This window comes from Geotrypetes seraphini, chromosome 3 (genome assembly GCF_902459505.1).
Source record: "Geotrypetes seraphini chromosome 3, aGeoSer1.1, whole genome shotgun sequence".
In the NCBI taxonomy this organism is placed as follows: Eukaryota; Metazoa; Chordata; class Amphibia; order Gymnophiona; family Dermophiidae; genus Geotrypetes; species Geotrypetes seraphini.
The window spans coordinates 129,856,325-129,879,927 of record NC_047086.1 but is presented as its reverse complement, the minus strand read 5'-3'; the positions used below and the strand labels follow the sequence as shown (position 1 = coordinate 129,879,927).

At 42.9% G+C, this 23,603-nt stretch overlaps 1 protein-coding gene across 5 annotated transcripts in view; it reads right to left on the bottom strand.

Annotated features, from left to right (window-relative positions):
* Positions 1-23,603, bottom strand: part of EFR3B (EFR3 homolog B) — a 341,904-nt gene that overhangs the window by 104,507 nt on the left and 213,794 nt on the right. For all 5 annotated transcript variants that reach the window (XM_033939929.1, XM_033939928.1, XM_033939931.1 and 2 more), the window contains one exon: positions 5,911-6,038. In XM_033939929.1, the coding sequence (XP_033795820.1) occupies positions 5,911-6,038 (128 nt within the window). The remainder of the gene's footprint in view (positions 1-5,910; positions 6,039-23,603) is intronic.

Here is a 23,603-nt window from a genome sequence, read left to right as displayed (position 1 = left end):
CACAAAAGTAGAGGTGTTTTTTTCATTTCCTGGATGAGCAAGTGCTCTCCCCAATCTACATAGCTAATAATTCTTTATGGACTTTTCCTCCAAGAACCTTTCAAAACTTAATTTAAACCCCACTATGCTAGTTACCTTAACCAAGATTTAATTATGTGCTACATTAAAAAAAAAAAAAAAAAACAGCAACTTTCTACAATTTATTCTCAGTTGGTTGATCATTAGTTTCATGGAGTTCTCTCTTATTTTAATGCTATTTGAAAGGATCAATAATCATCTCATATCTAATATTCCACTCTGTTCATGATTTTATAAACTTAACTTCTTCCTTGCCCTCATTCAGGGGTCATTTTATTAAGGTGCGCTAACTGATTTTTTTTTTATTAGGATTTTATATACCGCCTATCAAGGATATCTAAGCAGTTTTACAATCAGGTACTCAAGTATTTTCCCTATCTGTCCCGGTGGGCTCACAATCTATGTAACATACCTATGGGCGCATTCTATGGGCGCCTTAACATTTAGCGCGTGCTAAATCGGTTAGCATGCCTTAATAAAAGGACCCCTCAGTTATCTCATTTCCAAGTTGAAACACCCTAGGCTGTTGAATTGATATTGTGCACCACCTAGAATTTGTAGGCTAGTATGATTTATATATTTTTAAAATAAATAAATCATAAGGAAGATGAACATCCCCTTTCTGATATTCTGGACCGTTTCTAGTGTCACTGCTTTCAATGTATGTAAATCTGTCTCATGCATATGCTGAAAAACCTAGCTGATTTTGACCGAAGGACTAGGTTAAGGCCCCTGATATAGACCCATGCATGTGTGAGACCTCCCATTTTAGTGTTATCGCATCGGACTACCTCAGCTCAATGTAAAACTACTATTACACTATGGAGCTCATTTTCAAAAAAGATAGACATCCAAAACATGGTAATAGGAAAGCAATAATAACCGCAATCAGCTCAACAGCCCGATCTGGAATTTATGCCTATTTTGACTTTGTCTAAGTCAAAATGTATAAGTTCTGATTGGCAACCTGTCAAACTTTTTTTGTTATGGCTGCAGGTCGACTAAGTCTAGGTCAGCCCACAACCCGCCCATCTCATAGTAACATAGTAAATGACAGCAAATAAAGACCCGAGTGGTCCATCCAGTCTGCCCAAACATGCATCCAATACCGACTTAGGCCAGTTTGGGGACTTTTTATATAATTATTATGAGCCCCTTAGGGCTCCTTTTACAAAGGTGCACTAAGCGTTTTAGCGCGTGCTAAATATTAGCACGCGCTAATCACGCGTTAAATGCTAATGAGTGCATGCTAGTCTATGAACGCGTTAGCGGTTAGAGCAAGCTAAACGCTAAAGCGTGCATGTTAGGCTATGGACGCATTAGCGTGTACGTATATTTAGCACACACTAAAATGCATAGCACACCTGTTGTTAATTGTTATATGTCTTGTTTGCTGTTATGTATGTTACCGTGTAACCTATTCTGGGCTCCCTGGGGAGGACGGGATATAAATCAAATGAATTAAATTAAATTAAACTGGCACTTGGACGTCTTACTAGTCATAACATCCAAGTGGGCATTTTCAAAACTAACTTTCTAGACATCTTTCTGGTCATTTTGTCTCCAGTGAATCTAACCCCCTCTTTTACTAAGATGCGCTAATCGACTAAAACGCGCTAATCAATTTAGCGCGCTAAATGCTAATGGGGGCATGTTAGTCTATGGACGCGTTAGCGTTTAGCGTGCACTAATTCGATTAGCGTGTGCTAATCAGTTAGCACACCTTTGTAAAAGAGGAGGTAAATCTTAAGGGGGGGGGGCATGCTAAAGGCAAGTTTTGGGCAGGATTAGCACTTGGACGTTTTACAGTGATAACACTAGGTAACACAATTTTTGTTCCTGGGTAGTAAATGTCATTTCCTAATTGCTCATGTCTATAAAGTATCGAAAATGTTTGTTATTTCCATAAAACTTTTCTTTTGTGACCAGCATAGTCAAATTTTGCAATTTACCTATTTAAAACTTGAAAATGCCAAATTTTCAACTTCTCATTCTTATAAAGTCAAAAAAAGCAACATATGGCAAAATACAACAGCTTGTCGTTCCATATCAGCCTCTCTCTCTGTCTGTCTCATCTACCCGCAGTCTTCTTGCTCTGTCTCATATACCCTCCCAGGCTTTTATTCAGTCTCTGTCACCTCACCTGGCTTCAGTTGCAGAACAATGGGCTTCCTGCTTCCCCACTCTGACTTGCTCTCTGCAACTCTGAGCTGCATGGTGCCGGAAGTTAAAACCTGGAGAACAATCCAAACTTATGGCACTGCTCAGCTCAAACTTAGAGAGATCTGAATCATGGTGAGGAAGCAGGAATGTTGCCATAGGTGCCTAACTTAAGGCACCGTTTATAAAATATGAGCCTTTGTAAACACAATAGTTCTAGGCCAACGGTCTCAAACTCAAACCCTTTGCAGGGCCACATTTTGGATTTGTAGGTACTTGGAGGGCCTCAGAAAAATATAGTTAATCTCTTATTAAAGAAATGACAATTTTGCATGAGGTAAAACTCTTTATAGTTTATAAATCTTTCCTTTTGGCTAAGTCTTAATAATAATATTGTCATTTATAGCTAAAGAGACATATGATCAAGAAACTGTTTTATTTTACTTTTGTGATTATGATAAACATACAGAGGGCCTCAAAACAGTACCTGGCGGGCCGCGAGTTTGAGACCACTGTTCTAGGCTAAAGCGTAGAATGTGATAATGGAAATGTTTCCTTATCATGAATCTGAGAAACTGTATCATAAACGTATCACCATATACGCTTTCTTTAGATCTAGAAAGAACAGTCATTTTTGTTTTGCAGTTAAGGGGTTAAGGTGTTCAGGGAAAGAACCTTAAACTTTTCTTAGCAAGAAATTCGTTCAAGGTCATTGGCTTGAAGATGGGACAACATCTCTGTTTTCTTTGGAAGCAGGAAGTGCTTGAAATAAACTTTCTACCCGGGCAAGATGGTAGAAGCACTGATAAAGGACAGCATCTGTGAGCCCATCGAAAAAAATGGGCTATTGAAAGCGAGCCAACATGGCTTCTGCAAGGGAAGATCGTGCCAAACAAACTTACTGCACTTCTTTGAGGGGGTAAACAGTCAATTGGACAAAGGGGAACCCATAGACATCATTTACCTCAACTTCAAAAAGGCCTTTGACAAGGTACCCCATGAGCGGCTACTTAGGAAGCTGTGGAACCACGGGGTGGAAGGGGACGTGCACAGATGGGTCAAACACTGGTTGGCAGGCAGAAGGCAGAGGGTTGGAGTGAAGGGTCACTACTCAGACTGGAGGAAGGTCATGAGCGGAGTTCCGCAGGGGTCTGTACTCGGACCGCTGCTGTTCAATGTATTTATCAATGACCTTGAAACGGGGACGAAGTGTGAAGTTATCAAATTTGCGGATGACACTAAACTCTGTAGAAGGGTTAGAAATGCAGAAGAGTGTGAGGACCTACAAAGGGACCTAAGCAAACTGGAGGAGTGGGCGAATAAATGGCAGATGGACTTCAATGTAGGGAAATGCAAGGTCATGCATTTAGGGAGAAAGAACCCGATGTTCAGCTACCAAATGGGGGGATTAGTGTTAGAAAGAAGTAGCCTTGAAAGAGATTTGGGTGTACTGGTGGACACAACAACGAAGTCAACAGCACAATGCGCAGCAGCCGCAAAGAAGGCAAACAGAATGTTGGGTATTATTAAGAAGGGTATTACAACCAGAACGAGAGAAGTCATACTGCCGTTGTATCGGGCAATGGTACGCCCGCACCTGGAGTACTGTGTTCAGTATTGGTCACTGTACCTTAAGAAGGACATGGCAATACTTGAGAGGGTCCAGAGGAGAGTGACACGAATGATTAAGGGCATGGAAAACCTTTCATACACTAAAAGATTGGAGAGACTGGGGCTCTTCTCCCTGGAAAAGCGGAGACTCAGAGGAGACATGATAGAGACCTACAAGATCATGAAGGGCATAGAGAGGGTAGAGAGGGACAGATTCTTCAAACTTTCAAAACATAAAAGAACAAGAGGGCATTTGGAAAATTTGGAAGGAGACAGATTCAGAACGAATGCTAGGAAGTTTTTCTTTACCCAGCGTGTGGTGGACACCTGGAATGCGCTTCCAGAGGACGTAATAGGACAGAGTACGGTACTGGAGTTCAAGAAAGGATTGGACAATTTCCTACTGGAAAAAGGGATAGAAGGGTATAGATAGAGGGCTACTGCACAGGTCATGGACCTGTTGGGCCGCCGCGTGAGCGGACTGCTGGGCACGATGGACCTCGGGTCTGACCCAGTGGAGGCATTGCTTATGTTCTTATGTTCTTTTCCTGGTGGAATGAGTTTAATATTATTGGTCTTTTGTAAGCATAATTTAATGCTGAGAGTTTGGCCACAATTCTCATGAAAAGCAATCTGACAGGGTTTCCAACAGACACAACCATAGACATCGTATATCTGGATTTCCAAAAAGCCTTCGACAAGGTACCTCATGAGCGCCTACTAAGAAAACTATGGAGCCACAGGGTGGTAGGGGACGTGCACAGATGAATCAGGAACTGGCTGGCGGACAGGAAACAGAGGATAGGAGTTAAGGGACACTACTCTGACTGGAAAGGGGTCACAAGTGGTGTCCCACAGGGGTCAGTGTTGGGACCGCTGCTGTTCAATGTATTCATAAATGACCTGGAAACAGGGACGAAGTGCGAAGTTATAAAATTCACGGACGACACAAAACTCTCCAGTAGGGTCAGAACCATTGAGGAATGGAAAGAACTACAAAGAGACCTGAACAAACTGAGTGAGTGGGCAAAAAGATGGCAGATGAGCTTCAACGTAGAGAAATATAAAGTCTTGCATATAGGGAAAGGGAACCCGATGTATAGCTATACGATGGGAGGGAGGGTACTGGGGAAAGGCAACCTAGAAAGAGACTTGGGGGTATTGGTGGATAAAACAATGAAGCCGGCGGCGCAATGTGCAGCGGCCTCAAAGAAAGCGAACAAAATGTTGGGCATTATCAAAAAGGGTATCACTACCAGAACGAAGGAGGTTATTCTACCACTGTATCGTGCGATGGTGCGCCCGCATCTGGAGTACTGCGTCCAATACTTAAGAAGGATATGGCGATACTCGAGAGGGTCCAGAGAAGAACGACAAGGATGATAAAGGGCATGGAAAACCTTTCATATGCTGAAAGGCTGGAGAAGCTGGGGCTCTTCACCCTGGAAAAGCGGAGACCTGAGAGGCCACCGCGGGAGCGGACTGCTGGACACGATGGACCCCTGGTCTGACCCGGCAGAGGCAATGCTTATGTTCTTATGTTTTGTATTTTCCTGAGAACTAAGGTGTCTAAGGTGTCTAGGTCAATGGTATACTTAAAACCTTAGTTCTTCCTCAGGAACAGGTTTGGGGATGTTAGCTACAACTTTCTGTATTCAGTCAAAACCCCATTACAGGTATTGTGATGTTTTGGCACTCATTTATCATGAATGAGAGTGAAGTTCCAGATCATATTATTGATAGGACAAAAGGATCAGTTGGCAGCTCTCCACCCCAGACAGGCTGGATTCAGGCAAGACCACAGCACTGAGACAGTTGTCACTGTGCTCATAAGATTGGGCTAAATAGATCAATACACTATTGATTCGCTTCTGTCCTGCAAAATCATTCATTCTCAATATTTGACCCCCACACTTTCTTCTTCCTATTGCCTCTCATGTGGTGAGCCTCGCGGTGCAACTCTATCCCCTTTACTGTTTAACATTTTTGAGTCACCTGGAACCCTTGTACAAAACCACAGCATTAGCATGAACCCAAGTCACTTTCTCCATGTAAACTTACCCATATCGGTGTCTGGCAACATCCCTGCTTAGTCTTTCTGAAAGATAGGCACCAATCCTGTCCAGTTTCTCTGGAGCTGACAGAGCATAGAAGGTTAGCTTCTCCATGTTTGCTTTGACAAGCCCATCCTGGAAATACATGGCATAAAGTGTTTAAAATCAAGAAAATGTATCTTTGTTTTTCTGGTATGTTTATACAAATTAAGAGATCTAATTTTCATGGGCAGTATGTCATTCATTAACAAGCAAAGTGGTTGACCATTTAGTACCTGTGTTGGCCTGTGATCAGGGCCGGATTTTCCTATAGGCTAACTAGGCTTCAGCCTAGGGCCTCAAGATCCGTGTCACATTTTTTTATAAAGGTTAGTACCAATAACAACATGTTTCATTTAACATATTGATATATATCACAGTAATGATGTATTTTATTATCTCTCATGTATCCGACAGTATGACACATGACCTGCTCCTACTGGAGCATTGGTCAAGGACCTGGCAACTAAGTTTCAATGCCAAAAAATGCAAGGTCATGCACCTTGGCAGCAAAAATCCATGCACGTCTTACACCCTGAATGGTGAGACCCTAGCAAGGACTGTAGCAGAACGAGACTTGGGGGTGATCATTAGGGAAGACATGAAGTCTGCCAATCAAGTGGAGAAAGCTTCATCCAAAGCTAGACAAATCATGGGGTGTATCCGTAGGAGCTTCGTCAGCCGTAAACCCGAGGTTAAAATGCCTTTGTACAGATCCATGGTGAGACCCCCATCTGGAATACTGTGTACAATTCTGGAGGCCACATTACCACAAAGATGTGCGGAGAGTTGAGTCGGTTCAGAGAATGGCCACCCGGATGGTCTCAGGACTCAAGGATCTCCCATATGGGGAACAACTGGATAAGTTGCAACTATATTCACTCGAGGAACGCAGAGAGAGGGGGGATATGATCGAGACGTTCAAATATGTCACGGGCCATATCGAGGTGGAGGAAGATATCTTTTTTCTTAAAGGTCCCATGGCAACAAGAGGGCATCCGTTGAAACTCAGGGGTGGGAAATTTCATGGTGACACCAGAAAATATTTCTTCACCGAAAGAGTGGTTGATCGCTGGAATAGTCTTCCACTGGAGGTAATTGAGGTCAGCAGCGTGTCAGATTTTAAGAAAAAATGGGATTGGCACGTGGGATCTCTTCAAGGAGGGAATTAGGGGGTGGGACATTGGTATGGGCAGACTAGATGGGCCGTGGCCCTTTTCTGCCGTCAGTTTCTATGTTTCTAATTTACAAACTTAAAAATGGGAGGTGAAAGGGCCTCATAAGTGGAATAGCCTAGGGCCTCTTTTCATCTAAATCCGGCCCTGCCTGTGATGTTCTAGTGGAGACCTTCTTTGAAACCAAAGCAAACATTGTCAGACAGCACAGTAGATACTCTTGTGTGAATGCTTGGTAAAAAGTAAATGTCTTTTGCCTTGTTCTGATTGTAACATTGATGGACTGTGTATATATTTATTCAGCTCCAAAATGGATTAGATTTCCTGGACCCCAGGACACTGCTGAAACACAGTCTTGCTGGATCTCCATTTCCTGTTGAGAGTATTTGATTAATAAAATTTGTCTTCATGATGGACTAATGAATGATTGCCTTCATGTGTCCTTCACTTGGGCTATCTCTATTTCTTCTTTGGCTTGAATGAGAGCTAGGGACCTGAGGTTAAAATATAACAAGAGTTCCCTAAATCTGCATAATTAGAGTTGGGAAAGTCCCTGACATGACTGGATCCCTGATGTACAGCTCTCGAATAGCTCAGTTATTAAGGAGCTATGAAAATCAGATGGGTCAATACTAAAACTCCTTGGAGTGTTTCCATAAAATATAGGCATATTTTATCTAGCTAGGAAGCAGCACTGAATATTCAGAGAAAGTGGGCAGCAGCATCATTATCCTTAATTTTGTATCTGAAAACTTTATTATTTCAGCCAGGCTATCATATATGTGAATTTGTTTTTTTCCCTGGATCAGCCAAGACCCCCTTCTTTCCTTTCCTATATAACCTAATATATTCCCTGGTTTTGACCATTTGTGATAACATAGTTCCTTTTCATGTTCTAACTGCTTGTTTTTACCCATCTTCTATACCCCATCTATATACTCAGCTATTTGTCTTTACCATATTTTGGGTTTGGTTTTTTTTTTTTTTTTTAAATAAAACACTTTGATGTTTATTTGAATTAAGAAGTATTATCAAATAAAATGAACCATGGACCATCCAGATAGTTGTGAGATTAAAACTGCAATCTGAAAAACTATCTGGATAAACTTAACACATCACTTTTTCTGTCCTAACTATGGGCTCCTGTTATTAAATGGCGCTAGCGTTTTTTAGCATGAGTCGGTGAGGTAAATACTCCGATGCTCATAGAATTCCTATGTGCATCAGAGCATTTACCCCGCTGGCCCGTGCTAAAAACCTCTAGCACCAATTAGTAAAACCCAGCGTTTATCCAGATAGTTATCCACATCGGGCCAGATTCTATAAATGGAGCTCAAAAAATGATTCAGATGTTAGTGTTACCTCAACTTGATTACTGTTATTCTTTATATATGAACTTAACATCAAAACTGATCAAAAAAATTGTGGTTAATCCAGAATACTGCGGTTAGATTCATTTTGGGGCTAAAAAGATATGAAAGCGTTCCATTAGCATATAAGAATCTTCATTGGTTATCAGTTGAGAGGCGAATTAAGTTTAAATCTGCTTGCATAGTTCATCGTATATTACACTTCCCCCTCCCCATTCGCGGTTCCTGCACTCGCGATTTCATATAATCGCAATTTTTTCTGGGGAGGGGGAAAATAAAAAAAACAGTCTTAATGTAAAAAAAATCCATCTTTTTTTCCTCCATGCCGCCTTCCCGGCCTTACCTGGTGGTCTAGAAGGCTTTCGGGGCAGGAGCGATCTTCCTACGCTCCTGCCCCGTGCAAATCGCCATGAGGAAATGGCTGCTGGGAGTTCCCGTAGTCTCTCGAGACTACATCGGGAACTCCCTACAGCCATTTCCTGATGGCGATCTGCACGGAGCAGGAGTGTAGGAAGATCGCTCCTGCCCCGAAAGCCCTCTAGACCACCAGGTAAGGCCGGGAAGGCGGCAGGGAGGTGGGGGTGGGTCAGAGCCGGATAATCATGGTTTTTCAGCATTCGCGGTCCAGCTCTGCCCGTTTCCCCCGCGAATGACGAGGGAGAAGTGTACAGACTAGCACTTCAGATAATCTGATTTTGCTTTCTTCTTTATTTGGATTATACTTCCACCAGATTATGTGGTACTTTATTACTATATTTTCCACAGATTAGAGGAATACGGTATAAACGACATCTCAACTTCTCTTTTGTTTATGCTGACATTACAATTTGGAATAATCTATCTGTTTACATTAGAACTGATATCAATTACTTAAGGTTTCATAAAAATCTGAAAACTTTTTTATGTGACTTGTAATATTCATGTTATAATGATATTTTAATTATTGATTTCTTTTGTATTTTCCCATAGATTTTACAGCCTCTTTGAATGTAAATCGTCTTGAATCGTTTTGGTATAGTGTAATTAATAAACTGTGTATTGAATTAGATTAGAAAAGATCAGCGCTACGAAAGATTCTATAATGGGTGCATGCCCTTTCCTGTGCCCTAACTTTGGGTGCCAGATTTATGGCTGCTGAAGCGTGGCATAAATGCTGGTGTTCATGCTGAGTGCACTGGCCAATTATTCTGTAACAGCGTGTGTAACCTTTTGGAACACCCCCTATACACCCATACCCGGTTCATAGACAAAACCACTGAAGACAACTGAGCGCAAGACGGAAACGCGCGCCGAAGAAAAAGAGTGTTTTTAGGGGCTCCGACAGAGGGGTTTGCTGGGGAACCCCCCCCCCCCCACTTTACTTAATACAGATCGCGGCGGCGTTGTGGGGGGTTTGGGGGGTTGTAACTGCCCTCATTATACTGGAAATTTAACTGTTTCCCTGTTTTTTAGGGAAAAAGTGAAGTTTTCAGTAAAATGTGGGGGGTTACAACCCCCCAAACCCTCCACAATGCCTCCACAACGCGGCGCAATCTGTATAAAGTAAAGTGGGGGGTACCCCCCACACCCCCGTCGGAGCCCTTTAAAACAGTCATTTTCTTCGGCGCATGCCTCCGTGTTGCGCTCAGTTGTCTGCACGCGCCTTTGTCCCGGCGTGCTTTTGACCTGACACACCCATACCCCTTACATGGCCATGCCCCCTTTAGAGTTGTATGCTATGGGATTTGGGCACCAAACATTATTGAAAAGCGTACAGCCAGATGCATGCGTAAATCCTAAATGATGCCAATTAACGTCATCATTTAGTTGTTAGTAGTCAATTCTTGTTTGTTAACAGCTCGTTAGCTAATTCAGTTTCATGCTCAGCAGGGACAGAGCGGGGACAGGGACAGAGTTTGCGGGGATGAGGTGGGGATGGGAACAGAGCTCATGGGGACAATGACAAACTTTGTCAGGTTTATTTTACTAACATCCAAAATGAAAAGGTGGTCATTCCTGAAAAAAAAAATTTTTTGATGCTTAAGCTACTTTTAGCTCAACTTTAGTTCACAGACAGATGGCTTGACATTCTGTTCTTGAATTTTCTGATAAAAAGCAAAATTCATGCTTCCATCAGACTGATCAACAGTTGCTACTTCTCAAGATGTCATCGGTTACTGAATGAGGGTTCACATACTTTTTTTTTTTACTTATTACTGAATGGATCTTTTTAAAAATACATAATCCAAATGTATCCTTTTTGTCTGAGTTATTTATTCAGTGGGGTTATTTTTCTCTCTTAGTAGGGTTTAAATTATGATCTATTTATATTCTGCCTTATGGTTTAAATGAGAAATTTGAGTGGAAGTCACTTATCTAACTGTGTAGGGGGGAGGGAGAGGATTCTAATACGTGACAAGAAAAGCCTTTTGATCAAAATCAGCCTCCGTAGGTTTTCTGATGCTAGACCTGATACTGTGACAAGAGTCTCAGCTGATAGCTCCTTCGGGGCATTTAAACTTTGTGAAAAAAAAATCACCGCTGCCATCTTCATAGAATAAGTGGTCTAGGGAGCTGGTGACTAACCATTAGGTAGGTGTATAAACTAATATCTATCTATATTTTTAGGTACTGTTTTTGTAATTAAGATACTGCCCTTTATTTCGTAGGGATTCTGCCTCGATAAAGCATATCTGTGTAAAACATGTTGATATAACATGTCCCTAAGTTTGACCACAATATAAAAGCTAAGTACCTCTTGCTATTTATAAATAAGTATGATATAGAAGTTAAAATATTTATATCTTATTTAAAATACTCCTAACTTAGTGAAAAAAAATAATGCAAGATCCAATTACGACAGAACACATAAAACTCTGTGTAATGAATAACAATTGAACACAGAGTGGTGTTGCTGAGGATCGAAGTGGTTCTAATGGGTATTGAATATGAGAAGATTCTTAAAATAAGGGGGTCTTCTTCTTGTTTGCAACTATATTGATAATTACCCCAAAACTTCATAAAGTGCTGGCTTCTATACTATTTATATTCTGAGCATAAATTATGGCAATATATAGATCATCCTAGAGAGTTCACAACTTACTGTCAGTACTATACATTGGAAATAATAAAGGAATTAGTAAAACAAATTATTAATGATTATCTGTTATTTAATCTGAGCAGTGGCGTACCTAGGGTATGTGGCACCCGGGGCCCATCATTTTTTGACACCCCCCCCCCCCCTCATGGAAAAATTTTTTTTTTTTTTTTTTTTGCAATAACCATGAAATGGAATAAATGGTCAGAATAGAAACAGGCAGTGAAAATTTTCTTTTATTGAACCTCATTTATGTAACCATTATTCCAAACATAACATAACATAAATTATGTCGGAATTGTCATGACATCAGAAGTACATATGGAGTAGTTGCAGGTGATGCTTGGGACAGTTCTGATTATGTTAGTTTGGTTTTATGTGTTTTTTGAATAGAAGGGTTTTTATTTCTTTTTTTAAGGTTTTGTAGTTTGTGGTCGAGGTCAATAGGTTGTAGAGTTGTGGGTCAAGTGTTGCAGCTCGAATGGCTAGGAGGTTGTCGAACAGTTTTTTTCTTTTGACGTTTTTGGTTGGAGGGTGTGTGAATGGTGCGTGAGTTCTCCTATGTCTGTTTGAAGTGGATTGAATTATTTAGCTGAAGAAATTAGTTACCCCCCCATTCCACACACATTAATTCTCTTCCATTTTTGTTCCCATTATAAAAAAACACTGATAAGTTCCCAGGAAAAAAATACATTAAAATAAGAAGTGAAAACAAAGGCCCCTACAGATGAGAACATAACATAAGAATAGCCTAACTGGGTCACACCAATGGTCCATCATGCCCAGTAGCCCATTCTCATGGTAGCCAATAGTGCTGCCCGATTCAGAGAAAAATATTTCATTCGATTCGATTCACCCTGTTGAATCGATTTTTCGATTAGATTCACTGTTAATGACACCGCTTTTTAAGTTTAAACAAAGTATAACAATAAATTTCACAACAACAATAAATTTCACAAAGTACTTAAAAAAAAAAAATCACATTTTTCCATTAAAGCAGTTCTGGAGACATTTGCTTGAACAGTCTTTTTTCCCAGTCCATAAGCAAGCAATATGAAAAAGATTTCCTTAATTATCTACTCAAACATTTTTGCTATTTACTTTCATTGTACCTAGACTATTATTCAGTAGAAAAAATTTAGTTTGTTCAATCAAGCAGAACATTCACTCATAGAAGTCCAATGTCCACACAGGATTTGATTGAACAAACCATATTTTTTCTACTGAATAATAGTTTAGGTATACTGAATAGCAAAAATGTTAAAGCCACACAGAAAAGCAGTAAAAGTCAATAGGTTCTCCAAGTGGGAACAACCTGATGTCTCAGCACTTGAGGAAAAGACCACGTAATAATGTTTATAAGATAAATCATATAAATGATTATACTGAAGCAGGGTGTCCTCAGCGTGAGAGGTAAGCGAGAGGAGAGAATTCTCCAGTGCTTTACACAATAAGGCTCCTCTGCCTGCAGTGCACACCATCATAGGACACCTCAGGTGTGCTCAAATTAATCAATGTGATAAATTAAACAGTGATAAACAATTGGTCAATCACAAGAGTGCAAGATCAAACAGGTTGTTCCCACTCAGAGAACCTATTGACTTTACTGCTTTTCTGTGTGAGAAGATAATTAAGCAAATTTCTGATAGCCTACAGAACTGATTCTCACCTTCCATCCCCAGCCCCCAAGACTTACCAGACCCCCCCTGCCGATGCATTTACTTACTGCCTGAACTGGATATTAAATCGTGGGGAAGAGAGGAGAAATGCGGGGAAAGAGCCAGCCAAAACTAGTATTTGTTGCTGCTGAGTGCACCAATCCAGGGCAAGCAGACGCTTCCCCCATGTCTTAATAACAGACAATGGACTTTTCCTCCAGGAATTTGTCCAAACCTTTCTTAAAACCAGCTACGCTATCTACTTTTAACATAACTTCTGGCCACTTCATTTTTAAGCTTAGATCTTTCCTTCCAAACAGAGACCTTGCTAGATGTCAAATACAGCACAAGGTAACTTCACATGGACTTAACTGTGCAGGAAATGAATCTCCTCATACACCCACCATATAGTGCAAAAATGTGCAAAGGTCTGTTTTTTTTCTTTCGATCACTACATAGCCTAATGCCACACAAGCAGCGCTGTTACAAACATATTCTGAAGGTCAATGCTAAGGTTGACAAAGTTTCCTTCCTTGGACCAGAAGGAGATACTGACAAACCACTGGAAGAGATTCTAAAACAACTACCCAGAAATAACACCCAAAGACCCACTCAGTGTGTGAACCAGTTGAGTGGAGTGGACTAACTGGGGGTGGAAATGGGCCCAGAGTTTGCTCAGCAGAATTTCCCAGACTACCTCTTCCTCTCAACACACTGACATGCTACCACCACCACCAACACTAGGAACACCTCACCGAGTATGCCAGCAATGCTTATAAACTTTATAAAACACATTATTATATTTTCTTATAAAGCATATATTTTAACTGAACTCAGCCTTGCCATTCACAAAAATAGAAAAGTTCCCATTTCAAGCTGTCTCATGTACACTTTTCAAATCTAACATATTGTAATCACAAAACAGAAAATAAAATTATTTTTTTCTACCTTTTGTTCTCTGATCAATATTCAAATCTTGTTGGTCCCAGGCTCTTGTTGTCTTGCTTGCCAGGGTCTCCTTTCTCCGTGCTAACCATCCGTCTGCCATCTCTGTTCTCCCCTTCCGTTTCCCTTCCCTCTCCCGGAGATCTGGCATCTTTCCTTTTTTTTTGTCTCCATCCACAGATTCACCTTTTCTCCCCACCACCCCAGGAACCACCATCTCTCCCTTTCTGTTCCCAACTATCCTCCTATCCAGTATCTCTATCCCCCCTCCACACCATCCCCTGTTTCCAAGTTCTCTCCCTTTCTGTTCCTTCCCTCCCTAAATCCCATTATGCACCATCTCTCTCCCACTCCTCTGTTTTTAGACCCATTATTTCTAACCCCCAAAGTCTGGCATATGCACGTATCTTTGAACCCCCCCTTCCCTCTCTCCCTCTGTGTACTTTTACACCAGGACCCCCCTCCCCCGAAGGTCTGTCCCCCCTCAGAAGGGCTACACCCCACCCCTGAAGACCTGCACCCCCCGAAGGACTTTACCTCCCACCCGAAGGTCTGTCCCCCTCTGAACGCCTAAACCCCACCCCTGAAGGCCTGCACCCTCCCCGAAGGATTGTACCCCCCACCCGAAGGTCTGTCCCCCCCTGAAGGCCTGCACCCATCCCGAAGGCCTGCACCCACCCAGAATGCCTGCACCCACCCCGAAGGCCTGCACCCACCCCGAAGGCCTGCACCCCCGAAGGCCTGTCCCCCCCCCTTGAAGGCCTGACCCCCCCTTGAAGGCCTGCCTGCTTGTCCCCCCTTGAAGGCCTATCCCCCCTTAAAGGTCTGCCTGTCCCACCCCCTTGTAGGCCTGTCCCCCCTTAAAGGTCTGCCTGTCCCACCCCCTTGTAGGCCTGTCCCCCCCTTGAAGGCCTGACCCCCCCTTGAAGGCCTGCCTGCTTGTCCCCCCTTGAAGGCCTGTCCCCCCCTTGAAGGTTGGCACCCCCCCAAAGGCCTGCACCCCCTTGAAGGCCTGTCCCACCCCCTTGTAGGCCTGTCCCCCCCTTGAAGGCCTGCCTGCTTGTCCCCCCTTGAAGGCCTGTCCCCCCCCCTTGAAGGCCTGCACCCCCCCTTGAAGGTTGGCACCCCCCCAAAGGCCTGCACCCCCTTGAAGGCCTGTCCCACCCCCTTGTAGGCCTGTCCCCCCCTTGAAGGCCTGCCTGCCTGTCCCCCCCTTGAAGGCCTGCACCCCCTTGAAGGTCTGCACCCCCCCCCCGAAGGCCTGCACCCCCCCGAAGGCCTGTCCCCCCCACTTGAAGGCCTGCCTGCCTGTCCCCCCCTTGAAGGCCTGCACCCCCTTGAAGGTCGGCACCCCCCCTGAAGGCATGCACCCCCCCTGAAGGCCTGTCCCCCCTTGAAGGCCTGTCCCCCCCCCCTTGTAGGCCTGCACCCCCTTGTAGGCCTGTCCCCCCCCCCTTGTAGGCCTGTCCCCCCCTTGAAGGCCTGCCTGCCTGTCCCCCCCTTGAAGGCCTGCACCCCCTTGAAGGTCTGCACCCCCCCCCGAAGACCTGCACCCCCCCTTGAAGGCCTGCCTGCCTGCCTGTCACCCCCCTCCCCCTTGAAAGTCTGCCTGCCCGCCCGCCCGCCCCACCCTGAAGGCCTGATGCCCCGACCCACCCCGAAGGACCATTCGCCCCCCTGGCCTCCCCGCACTACCTATGAAGCAGCCGCAGCAGGATCGCGACGTCAGCTATCTTTGCGCTGCTTAGGAGCTGCTTCCTGCGCCGGGCTACCTTAAGCTACTGCCCCCCCCACGCCCGAAGGACCGCTCGCCCCACTGACCTTCCAGCACACCTATGAAGCAGCCCGCAGCAGGATCGCGACGTCAGCAATCCCTCAGCTGCTTGGGCGCTGCTTCCTGCGCCGCGGTCCCGCCCCCTCCTCTGACGTCAGAGGAGGGACGGGACCGCGGCGCAGGAAGCAGCGCCCAAGCAGCTGAGGGATTGCTGACGTCGCGATCCTGCTGCGGGCTGCTTCATAGGTGTGCTGGAAGGTCAGTGGGGCGAGCGGTCCTTCGGGCGTGGGGGGGGGACTGAGCGGCAAGGCCGGGAACACCCCCTCAGGGCTGGTACCCGGGGCGGCCCGCCCCCCCCCGCCCCCCCCTAGGTACGCCACTGAATCTGAGGTCTCATATTTTATCAGAGTTGCACATCAATTGTACGTATTTAAATGCAAGAAATTCAAGCAAAGATTTGACACTATAAATGAAGATAATTATCACAAGAAATTACAAGCACAAATATTTGATATATAAGTGACAGAATTGTCTGGAGTCGGATGCCTTCTTCTTCGCTTGGAAGGGCAGATTTCTTTATGCGTTCCCTCCAATTCCAGTAGTCAGGAAGACTATGTAAACTTCACCAAGAACACGCCACCATGATTCTCATAGCACCCTGGTGGACACATCAACTTTGGTTCCTTCGTCTTCTACAACTCAGCATAAAGGAACCTCTCTTTCTTATCCAAATCTTTCCAAAGTTACTAACACAGAACAAGGATTCTCTTCTTCATCCCAATCGCCATTCCTTAGCACTTATAGCATGGTATCTCTCTCCCAAGCAGATGCTTTTGCATTCTCTGCACCAGTGCCAGCTATCATTGAAGCATCTAGGAAACCTTCCAAACAGCACTGCTATCGTTTCAAATGGAACTGCTTCACAAATTAACATACTATCCACTCGCTGGACCCAATCATTTCTCTTCTCCCATTGATTCTAGACTATCTCCTTCACCTTTCTAACTCTGGTCTCATACCTATTCAGTCAGAGTTCATCTCTGTGCTATTAGTGTTTTTCATACTCCTCTGGACAAGAAATCATTATCTGTGCATCCCTTAGTGTTCAGATTCATGAAAGGCCTTTACCATACCAAGCCAGTTTTCCAATTTTCCTTTGTTTCATTTTTGCAGAGTTTGCTTAATTTTGCTATTTTTTTTCTTGCTTTTCTTTCTGCTTTGATACTGAATTTTTGTATGCCTGTAGTATTCACAGTACACCTCTATCTTCTCTTCATATTTCTCTAGCATGTATTTAAATACTTCTTACATAGATAATATAATTAGATTGTGAGCCCACTAGGACAGAGAGGGAAAATGTTCTAATGATTGAAAATGTAACCTTCATTTCTAATGTATTAGTATTGTAAACCGCTTAATATGCATCATGTACAAGCGGTATATCAACAGAATAAGACCGCAATAGCAGAAGTTCAAAAAGTGGTCATGTATGAAGGAAGAAGAGTTCTAGTAACTAAGGGGTCCTTTTACTAAGACTAAACGCTAACGTGTCCATAGACTATAATGGATGCGTTTAGCGCGCACCAAAACGGCTAGAGCGTTAGTAAAAGGACCCCTTAGTGTTCCCCTAAATGTATGAAGTAATTTAGATCTGAAAACTGGGTACACAATAGCATTTAAGTTACAACACCAGCTTTCTTCTAGTACAGAGTCAATGTTGCAGTATGAGTCCTGAGATCTGTACCACTCATATTGCAAAACTGGCAAACAAAATTTTGGCTCAGGGGTTCATAGTCCACTGAAATGGCCTGCACTTGAAGTAGAAGTCTTTATTGATCTCTTGCCTCTGAGACACACCACTGCATTCCCTCAGAAAAAGGAGCTCTTCTTGCAACAGACTCAGCAGAGACATGTCATGCTATGAGGTGGCATATCAGTAACTGAGAATGTCAGCCATAGCTTCAATCTGAACCTCTCTTCAGGATTCAGTTATTGTTGGTTACCACCTGCTATCTCAAACGGAAGAACTGAACTCTTTTTTTTTTCTTTATTCATTTTTGAAATCCAATAAATAGTGCAACAGGTTAACAAGCAAATAATATAATAAACAACACTCCAAACAATGATATATAAGTACTTAACACCCCCCCAACTAATGTTCCCTCTAAGCTGTGCACTTGCGCGTGCACACACAACTTGCCGAACCCGCGCACACAAATTAAAATAGCACGCCCAAAAAAATAAATTTTTGCCTAAAATGATTTTCACTGCTAAAATGAAATGTTGCAGAAGACCAGCTGTTCCGATTTCCCATTTATCACATTTATTGAAGCGCTATAATATAAATTTTAAGTCATTCACGTGATTCCGTTATCTTTGGCAGTTGAAATTGACACGTCACGTGCCCCATAGGGCCATAGCCTATGGCCCATAGGATATGAAACACTTCCGATTCTTTGACTTCCTAAAGTTCCGCCATATTGTTTATTTCGTGGAATAGTAGTGTGCAGCGTGGTACTGTGGTTGTATAACTGTATTTGTTTATTAAATTGCAACCAGATATAACTCTTAAAATGTCTAAACCGCGAATGGTGAAAAGTGTAAAACGTAAGAGAGCTGCAACAGCTTTTAGGTCTGAATGGCTTGAAGAAATTGTTGAAACGGAGATACCGGAATCTCGAAATACAATGCATGTTCAACTGTGTGAAATATTTACCTATGACAAAGATGATGAAGTTGTGTGTTGTTATTGTCAAGATGCCAAAGCAACAGGAAAATTCTCTACTGGAAAAATATGGGATGATGTTTGGAAACTGGACTTTCTGAAACGCCATCTATCAAGTAAATCTCATACCGACAGTATTAGGAAACTTAGAAGTAAAAATCCAAATTTAAGAGGGGGACTGGTTAACATGTTGCTTGAAAGCCTAACCAAAAAAGAAAACAGGCAAATTAGTAATGAACGGAAGCGTTCCAGTCCTGATGAAATTAAGGTTCTTGTGCTGGCCATTAAGATGAATATCTCAATGCTCTCTGTTCAAGATATCAATGAGCACATGGCAAAGTATGTTAGTATACCTGATAGCTGAAGAAGCAAAAACTATGCGTTGGGCCCATGTGCCTAAGGCCCCGCCCACAGGAGGGGCCTAAGACACCCGGGCCTATTCTGATTGGCCCAGGTGCCTTAGGCCCCACCTGTGGGCGGGGTTTCAGCGGCCTGGGCCAATCCGGCCCCATTCTGGAGCCGACTGGCCTGACAGTCGGGCGGGCTTGGCACCCATCCATCCGGCCAACATTTCAAAGGTATGGGGGCTGGGATTGGGGGTGGGGGGGTCATGGGGTTGGTGGGGGATCATGGGTCGGCGGGGGGGCCGATCACGGGTTCGGGGGCAGTCATTGGGGGGGTTTGTGTCAAGGGCAGAAGGGCCTGGGATACCTCCTGCCCGTATTGTAATGGGAGGTGGGGGATAGGGGGTCCGCCTGGGCAGGAAAGGTTGGGCTCCCTCCTGCCTGATCGTGAAAGAGGGTGGGGGGCGAGAGGACAGGAGGGCTTGGGCTCCCTCCTGGCCTGATCATAATCTGGGGGTGCCGTGGGTGCTTCGGGGCAAGAGGGCTTGGGCTCCCTCTTGCCCCGATGCTGTCGGTGAGTCGGGGAGTCGGCGGGGCAAGAGGGCTAGGCCCCCTCTTGCTCTGATGCTGTCAGGGAGTCGGGGAGTCAGCAGGGCAAGAGGGCTTGGGCTCCCTCTTGCTCTGAACATAGTTGGGGGTTTGGGGTGCTGTGGGCCAGGAAGGCTTGGGCTCCCTCCTGCCCGGATTGTTTTAAGGTGGGGGGGGATTCTGTAACCGGTGTTGTTTTTGACAGACACCGGTTACAGAATCCTGCTTTTAGGCAAAGGACTGGCTTCTCCTTCACCTAAAAGCCCTTGTGTTGGACGTTTGGGGCTTAGGCGTTTTTTTGGTTCATTATGGGGTATAAGTGTAGACGTCGTGGAGGGATAAGTGTAGACGTAGTGGTGGTCTGGGCGTTTAAACAGCTGAATGTAGAGGCAGGCCATTATCAAAAAAAGGACTTTTTTTTTGTTATGGACATTTTCCCTGCTTCTACTTTCAACGTTTAAGGCCTTAGGCCAAAAAGGGACTTAGACGTTTTTTTTTATTATGCCCCTTTTTGCACTTAAAGCAATTATTCGAAATTATGATCCCCTGTTAAAATATTTTGAAGAAAACAAAGATAATGATCTTATTGCAAAGTACTGCTATAAGAAGCTGAAGAGTGAACAATTTCATATTACACTTGAAATTTTGTTTGATGTCTTATCAGAACTGGCTTCCTTAAGCATGGCATTTCAAAAACGTGGTTTGACACTATTGGAAGCTTATCATCTTGCACAGGGTAAATTGAACAAACTTCGAATGCAAAACTTAGGCGACAAGGTTAAGTGGAGTGATAAAGTCAACAGTCTTCTTGACAACAGGATGAGGTCTGGAGAAAAAGTTTCAGTGGATATTAACCTTCATCAACATCCTATGTTTGCATCTGAGTGAAAGATTTCCTGAAAATGAAGTTGAGGAATGGTCTGCTTTTGACTGTACAGCAATATCACAATGCGACTTTGACTTCAGAAATGGACATATCAGATCTCTTTGTTTAAAGTATAAACAATTTCTTCCCGAGGAAAGGGTTATTATTCAGCAATACAATGACTTTAAATTCCTTGTTGCAGAAAAAATCAAAAGAAATCTGATAAACAGCTTTCCAGATATGACGAAATTTGCATTTCAGAATGATCAATTTGCATATTTAGCAAAATTGATGGACATTGGTGCCACATTCTTAGCATCTAGTTCAGATTGTGAGCGTGGTTTTAGTCTAATGAACAATTTGAAGACTAAACAAAGGAATCGTTTACATTTAGAGCATTTGGAAATGCTGATGCGTGTTAAGAGTCACCTTCAAGATGGAGGCTCAACAGATCTTGACAGAATTTATTCGGACTGGATAAATATGAAAGATCGCAGGGGAAAACTTTTAAAACTAAATTGCTGTTATTTTCTAAATTTTAAGTATAAAGTACAATGATACCTTATTTATAGGTAGCGCTCAATGTAACATTTCAATGAAACATAATTTATGTTTATTGAAATGAGACTTTATGTTACATAAAGTGTAACTAACATAAAGTGTAACTAAAATTACTTTGTGTTTTCATTAATTCAGACTAAACTCAAAGACCTGCCCATAAATGCTCATAACTGAACTCCGGGCCCTCTGGCAATCATTTTTATAGCGCACACAAATTTAGCTTTTTTTTAAAATGCGCACAGATGAAATTTTTTTGCGCACACAGCCTATGAAAAATTAGAGGGAATATTGCCCCCAACCTTCCCACCCACCCCACCTGAATGTGCACAGCATTCTTTTCATGAATCAAAGGGAAATAATAATAATAATACTTAATATGAATCAATCGCACCATATAATAATAATAATTAATAATGAATTCTTACAAACTTTTGTTAATGTACCCCAGGACCCCAAATATCTTTGAATTTACTATGGTGTTCCAATTGTAACGAATTCATATGTTCAAATTTATATATTTGGCATAAGGTTTCCCACAAAAAACTATCATTTAAGTTATCCCAAGATTTCCAATTTTTCGTAATAAGTTGCATAGCAACTCCTGTCATAATAAGAAGTAATTCTTCTGGTTTGCCTTGATCGAACTCTTGGGCAATAATGACTGACATTCCAAACAAAATTATATCACATGACAATGATAATGGAACTTCCAAGAAAATGCTTGAGTACCTGATTGTAAAACCGCTTAGATAACCTTGATAGGCGGTATATAAAATCCTAATAAAACTTGAAAACTTGAAAAAACTTGAATTTGGCCCCAAATAGATCTCCAAAATTTAAGTATCAAGGGACAGAAGAAAATTAGATGATCCAGTCCTACATCCAGATGACAGTGCCAGCATCTATTAGATTTTGAACTATCTAACTTTCGTAACCTAATAGGGGTCCAAAAATTTCTATGCAACAAAAAAAAAAAAAAACATGTTTGTCTCCTAGATGCTGACGCTGTACATCTCATCCTCCAAGTCCAAATTTGTGGCCATTGAGATACAGAAATCTGCTGCTTTGACTCAATGCTCCAAATGTCTTTAAGACTAGTTTTTGGTTTCTTATTCAAATATTCAGTTATTAATTTATACCACTTGGCTACCTGATGCTCTAGCAAATCTGTCTGGAAGCATATGCCCGGCTAGCTATACTGATCCTTTAAATTTCGCCAATCAGGGAATCCCTTCTGAACTCTGCCTCCTATCAGAACCAGCATTCTCTGGAAGTTATAATTATGCTATCACCAATACTCAAAGGTGAACTTGAGCTGGGGCACAGACTAAACCTCTGGTCACCTCCTTGTTTTGGTTCAGAACTTCTGTGACTACTGTTGCCGCCTTTTCTTGTGGTATAGTCAATAAGGCCTCTTTTTATTTTGAACAGCCTGCCTTTTGTATGGGAATTGATGCTTCCAGGATGTGTCAACTTGCCCTGCTGAGAAAGAAACTAGAGCTGTGCAGTGGTATTTCACTGAGAAAGTTTCCTTAACCTTTGATGGTGCAGGGCACATTTGCAAGCCTGTTGTAAACATCTTCACAGATTCTCTAAACTTAGTTAACCTTCTAGCCACCATGTCTGCCAAGGAGGGGAGTGTAGCCTAATGGTTAAAGCTGCTGCCTCCGTATCCAAGGTTGCAAGTTCAATCCCAGCCTGCTCCTTGTGAGTCTGAACTAGCCACTTAACTCACCATGGCCCTGGGTAGAGTTAGATTGTGAGCTTGTCAGGACAGATAATGAAAATATCCAAGAGTACCTGATTACTGTCCAACTTATTGTAAACATCTTTGGGTGAATCTCAGCATGAAAAGGCAGTTAATAAATAAATATCAAACACTTCAGACATGGGTCTCATCAGGTGCTTTCTGCTTGCTTCCTATTTCCCAGAGGCTGAAGGTATCACTCATTTGTTCATTAAATTATTGCTTGATCTCTGCTGATATATTAAGTCAAAACTGAAATTGTTATCCACATTAGTGGACAATAAACTATCTTACAGGGAAATTAATAAAATGAGCTCATATAAATTTGTCATCCTTGCCAATTCCATATAACAATTAGCCTAACAAATGGTTTTTCATATGTTCAGGTTAAGCATATTGAAAGATCTATTTTCTATGATGCATTATGACAATAGCATACATTAAACCAGTGGTTCCCAACCCTGTCCTGGAGGAACACCAGGCCAATTGGGTTTTCAGGCTAGCCCTAATGAATATGCATGAAGCAAATTTGCATGCCTATCACTTCCATCATATGCAAATCTCTCTCATGCATATTCATTAGGGCTAGCCTGAAAACCCGATTGGCCTGGTGTTCCTCCAGGACAGGGTTGGGAATCACTGCATTAAACAGCCAGTTCCAACTACTCTACTATGGAGCCATTTAAATGCAGAGAACTGCCAGGGTACAAGAGCCTAAAGATTGCTCTTGCCCCCTCACCCCTCCAGCAAGGCCTGAAAATATAACATAACATAAGAACTGCCATGCTGGGTCAGACCAATGGTCCATCTAGCCCAGTATCCTGTTTCCAACA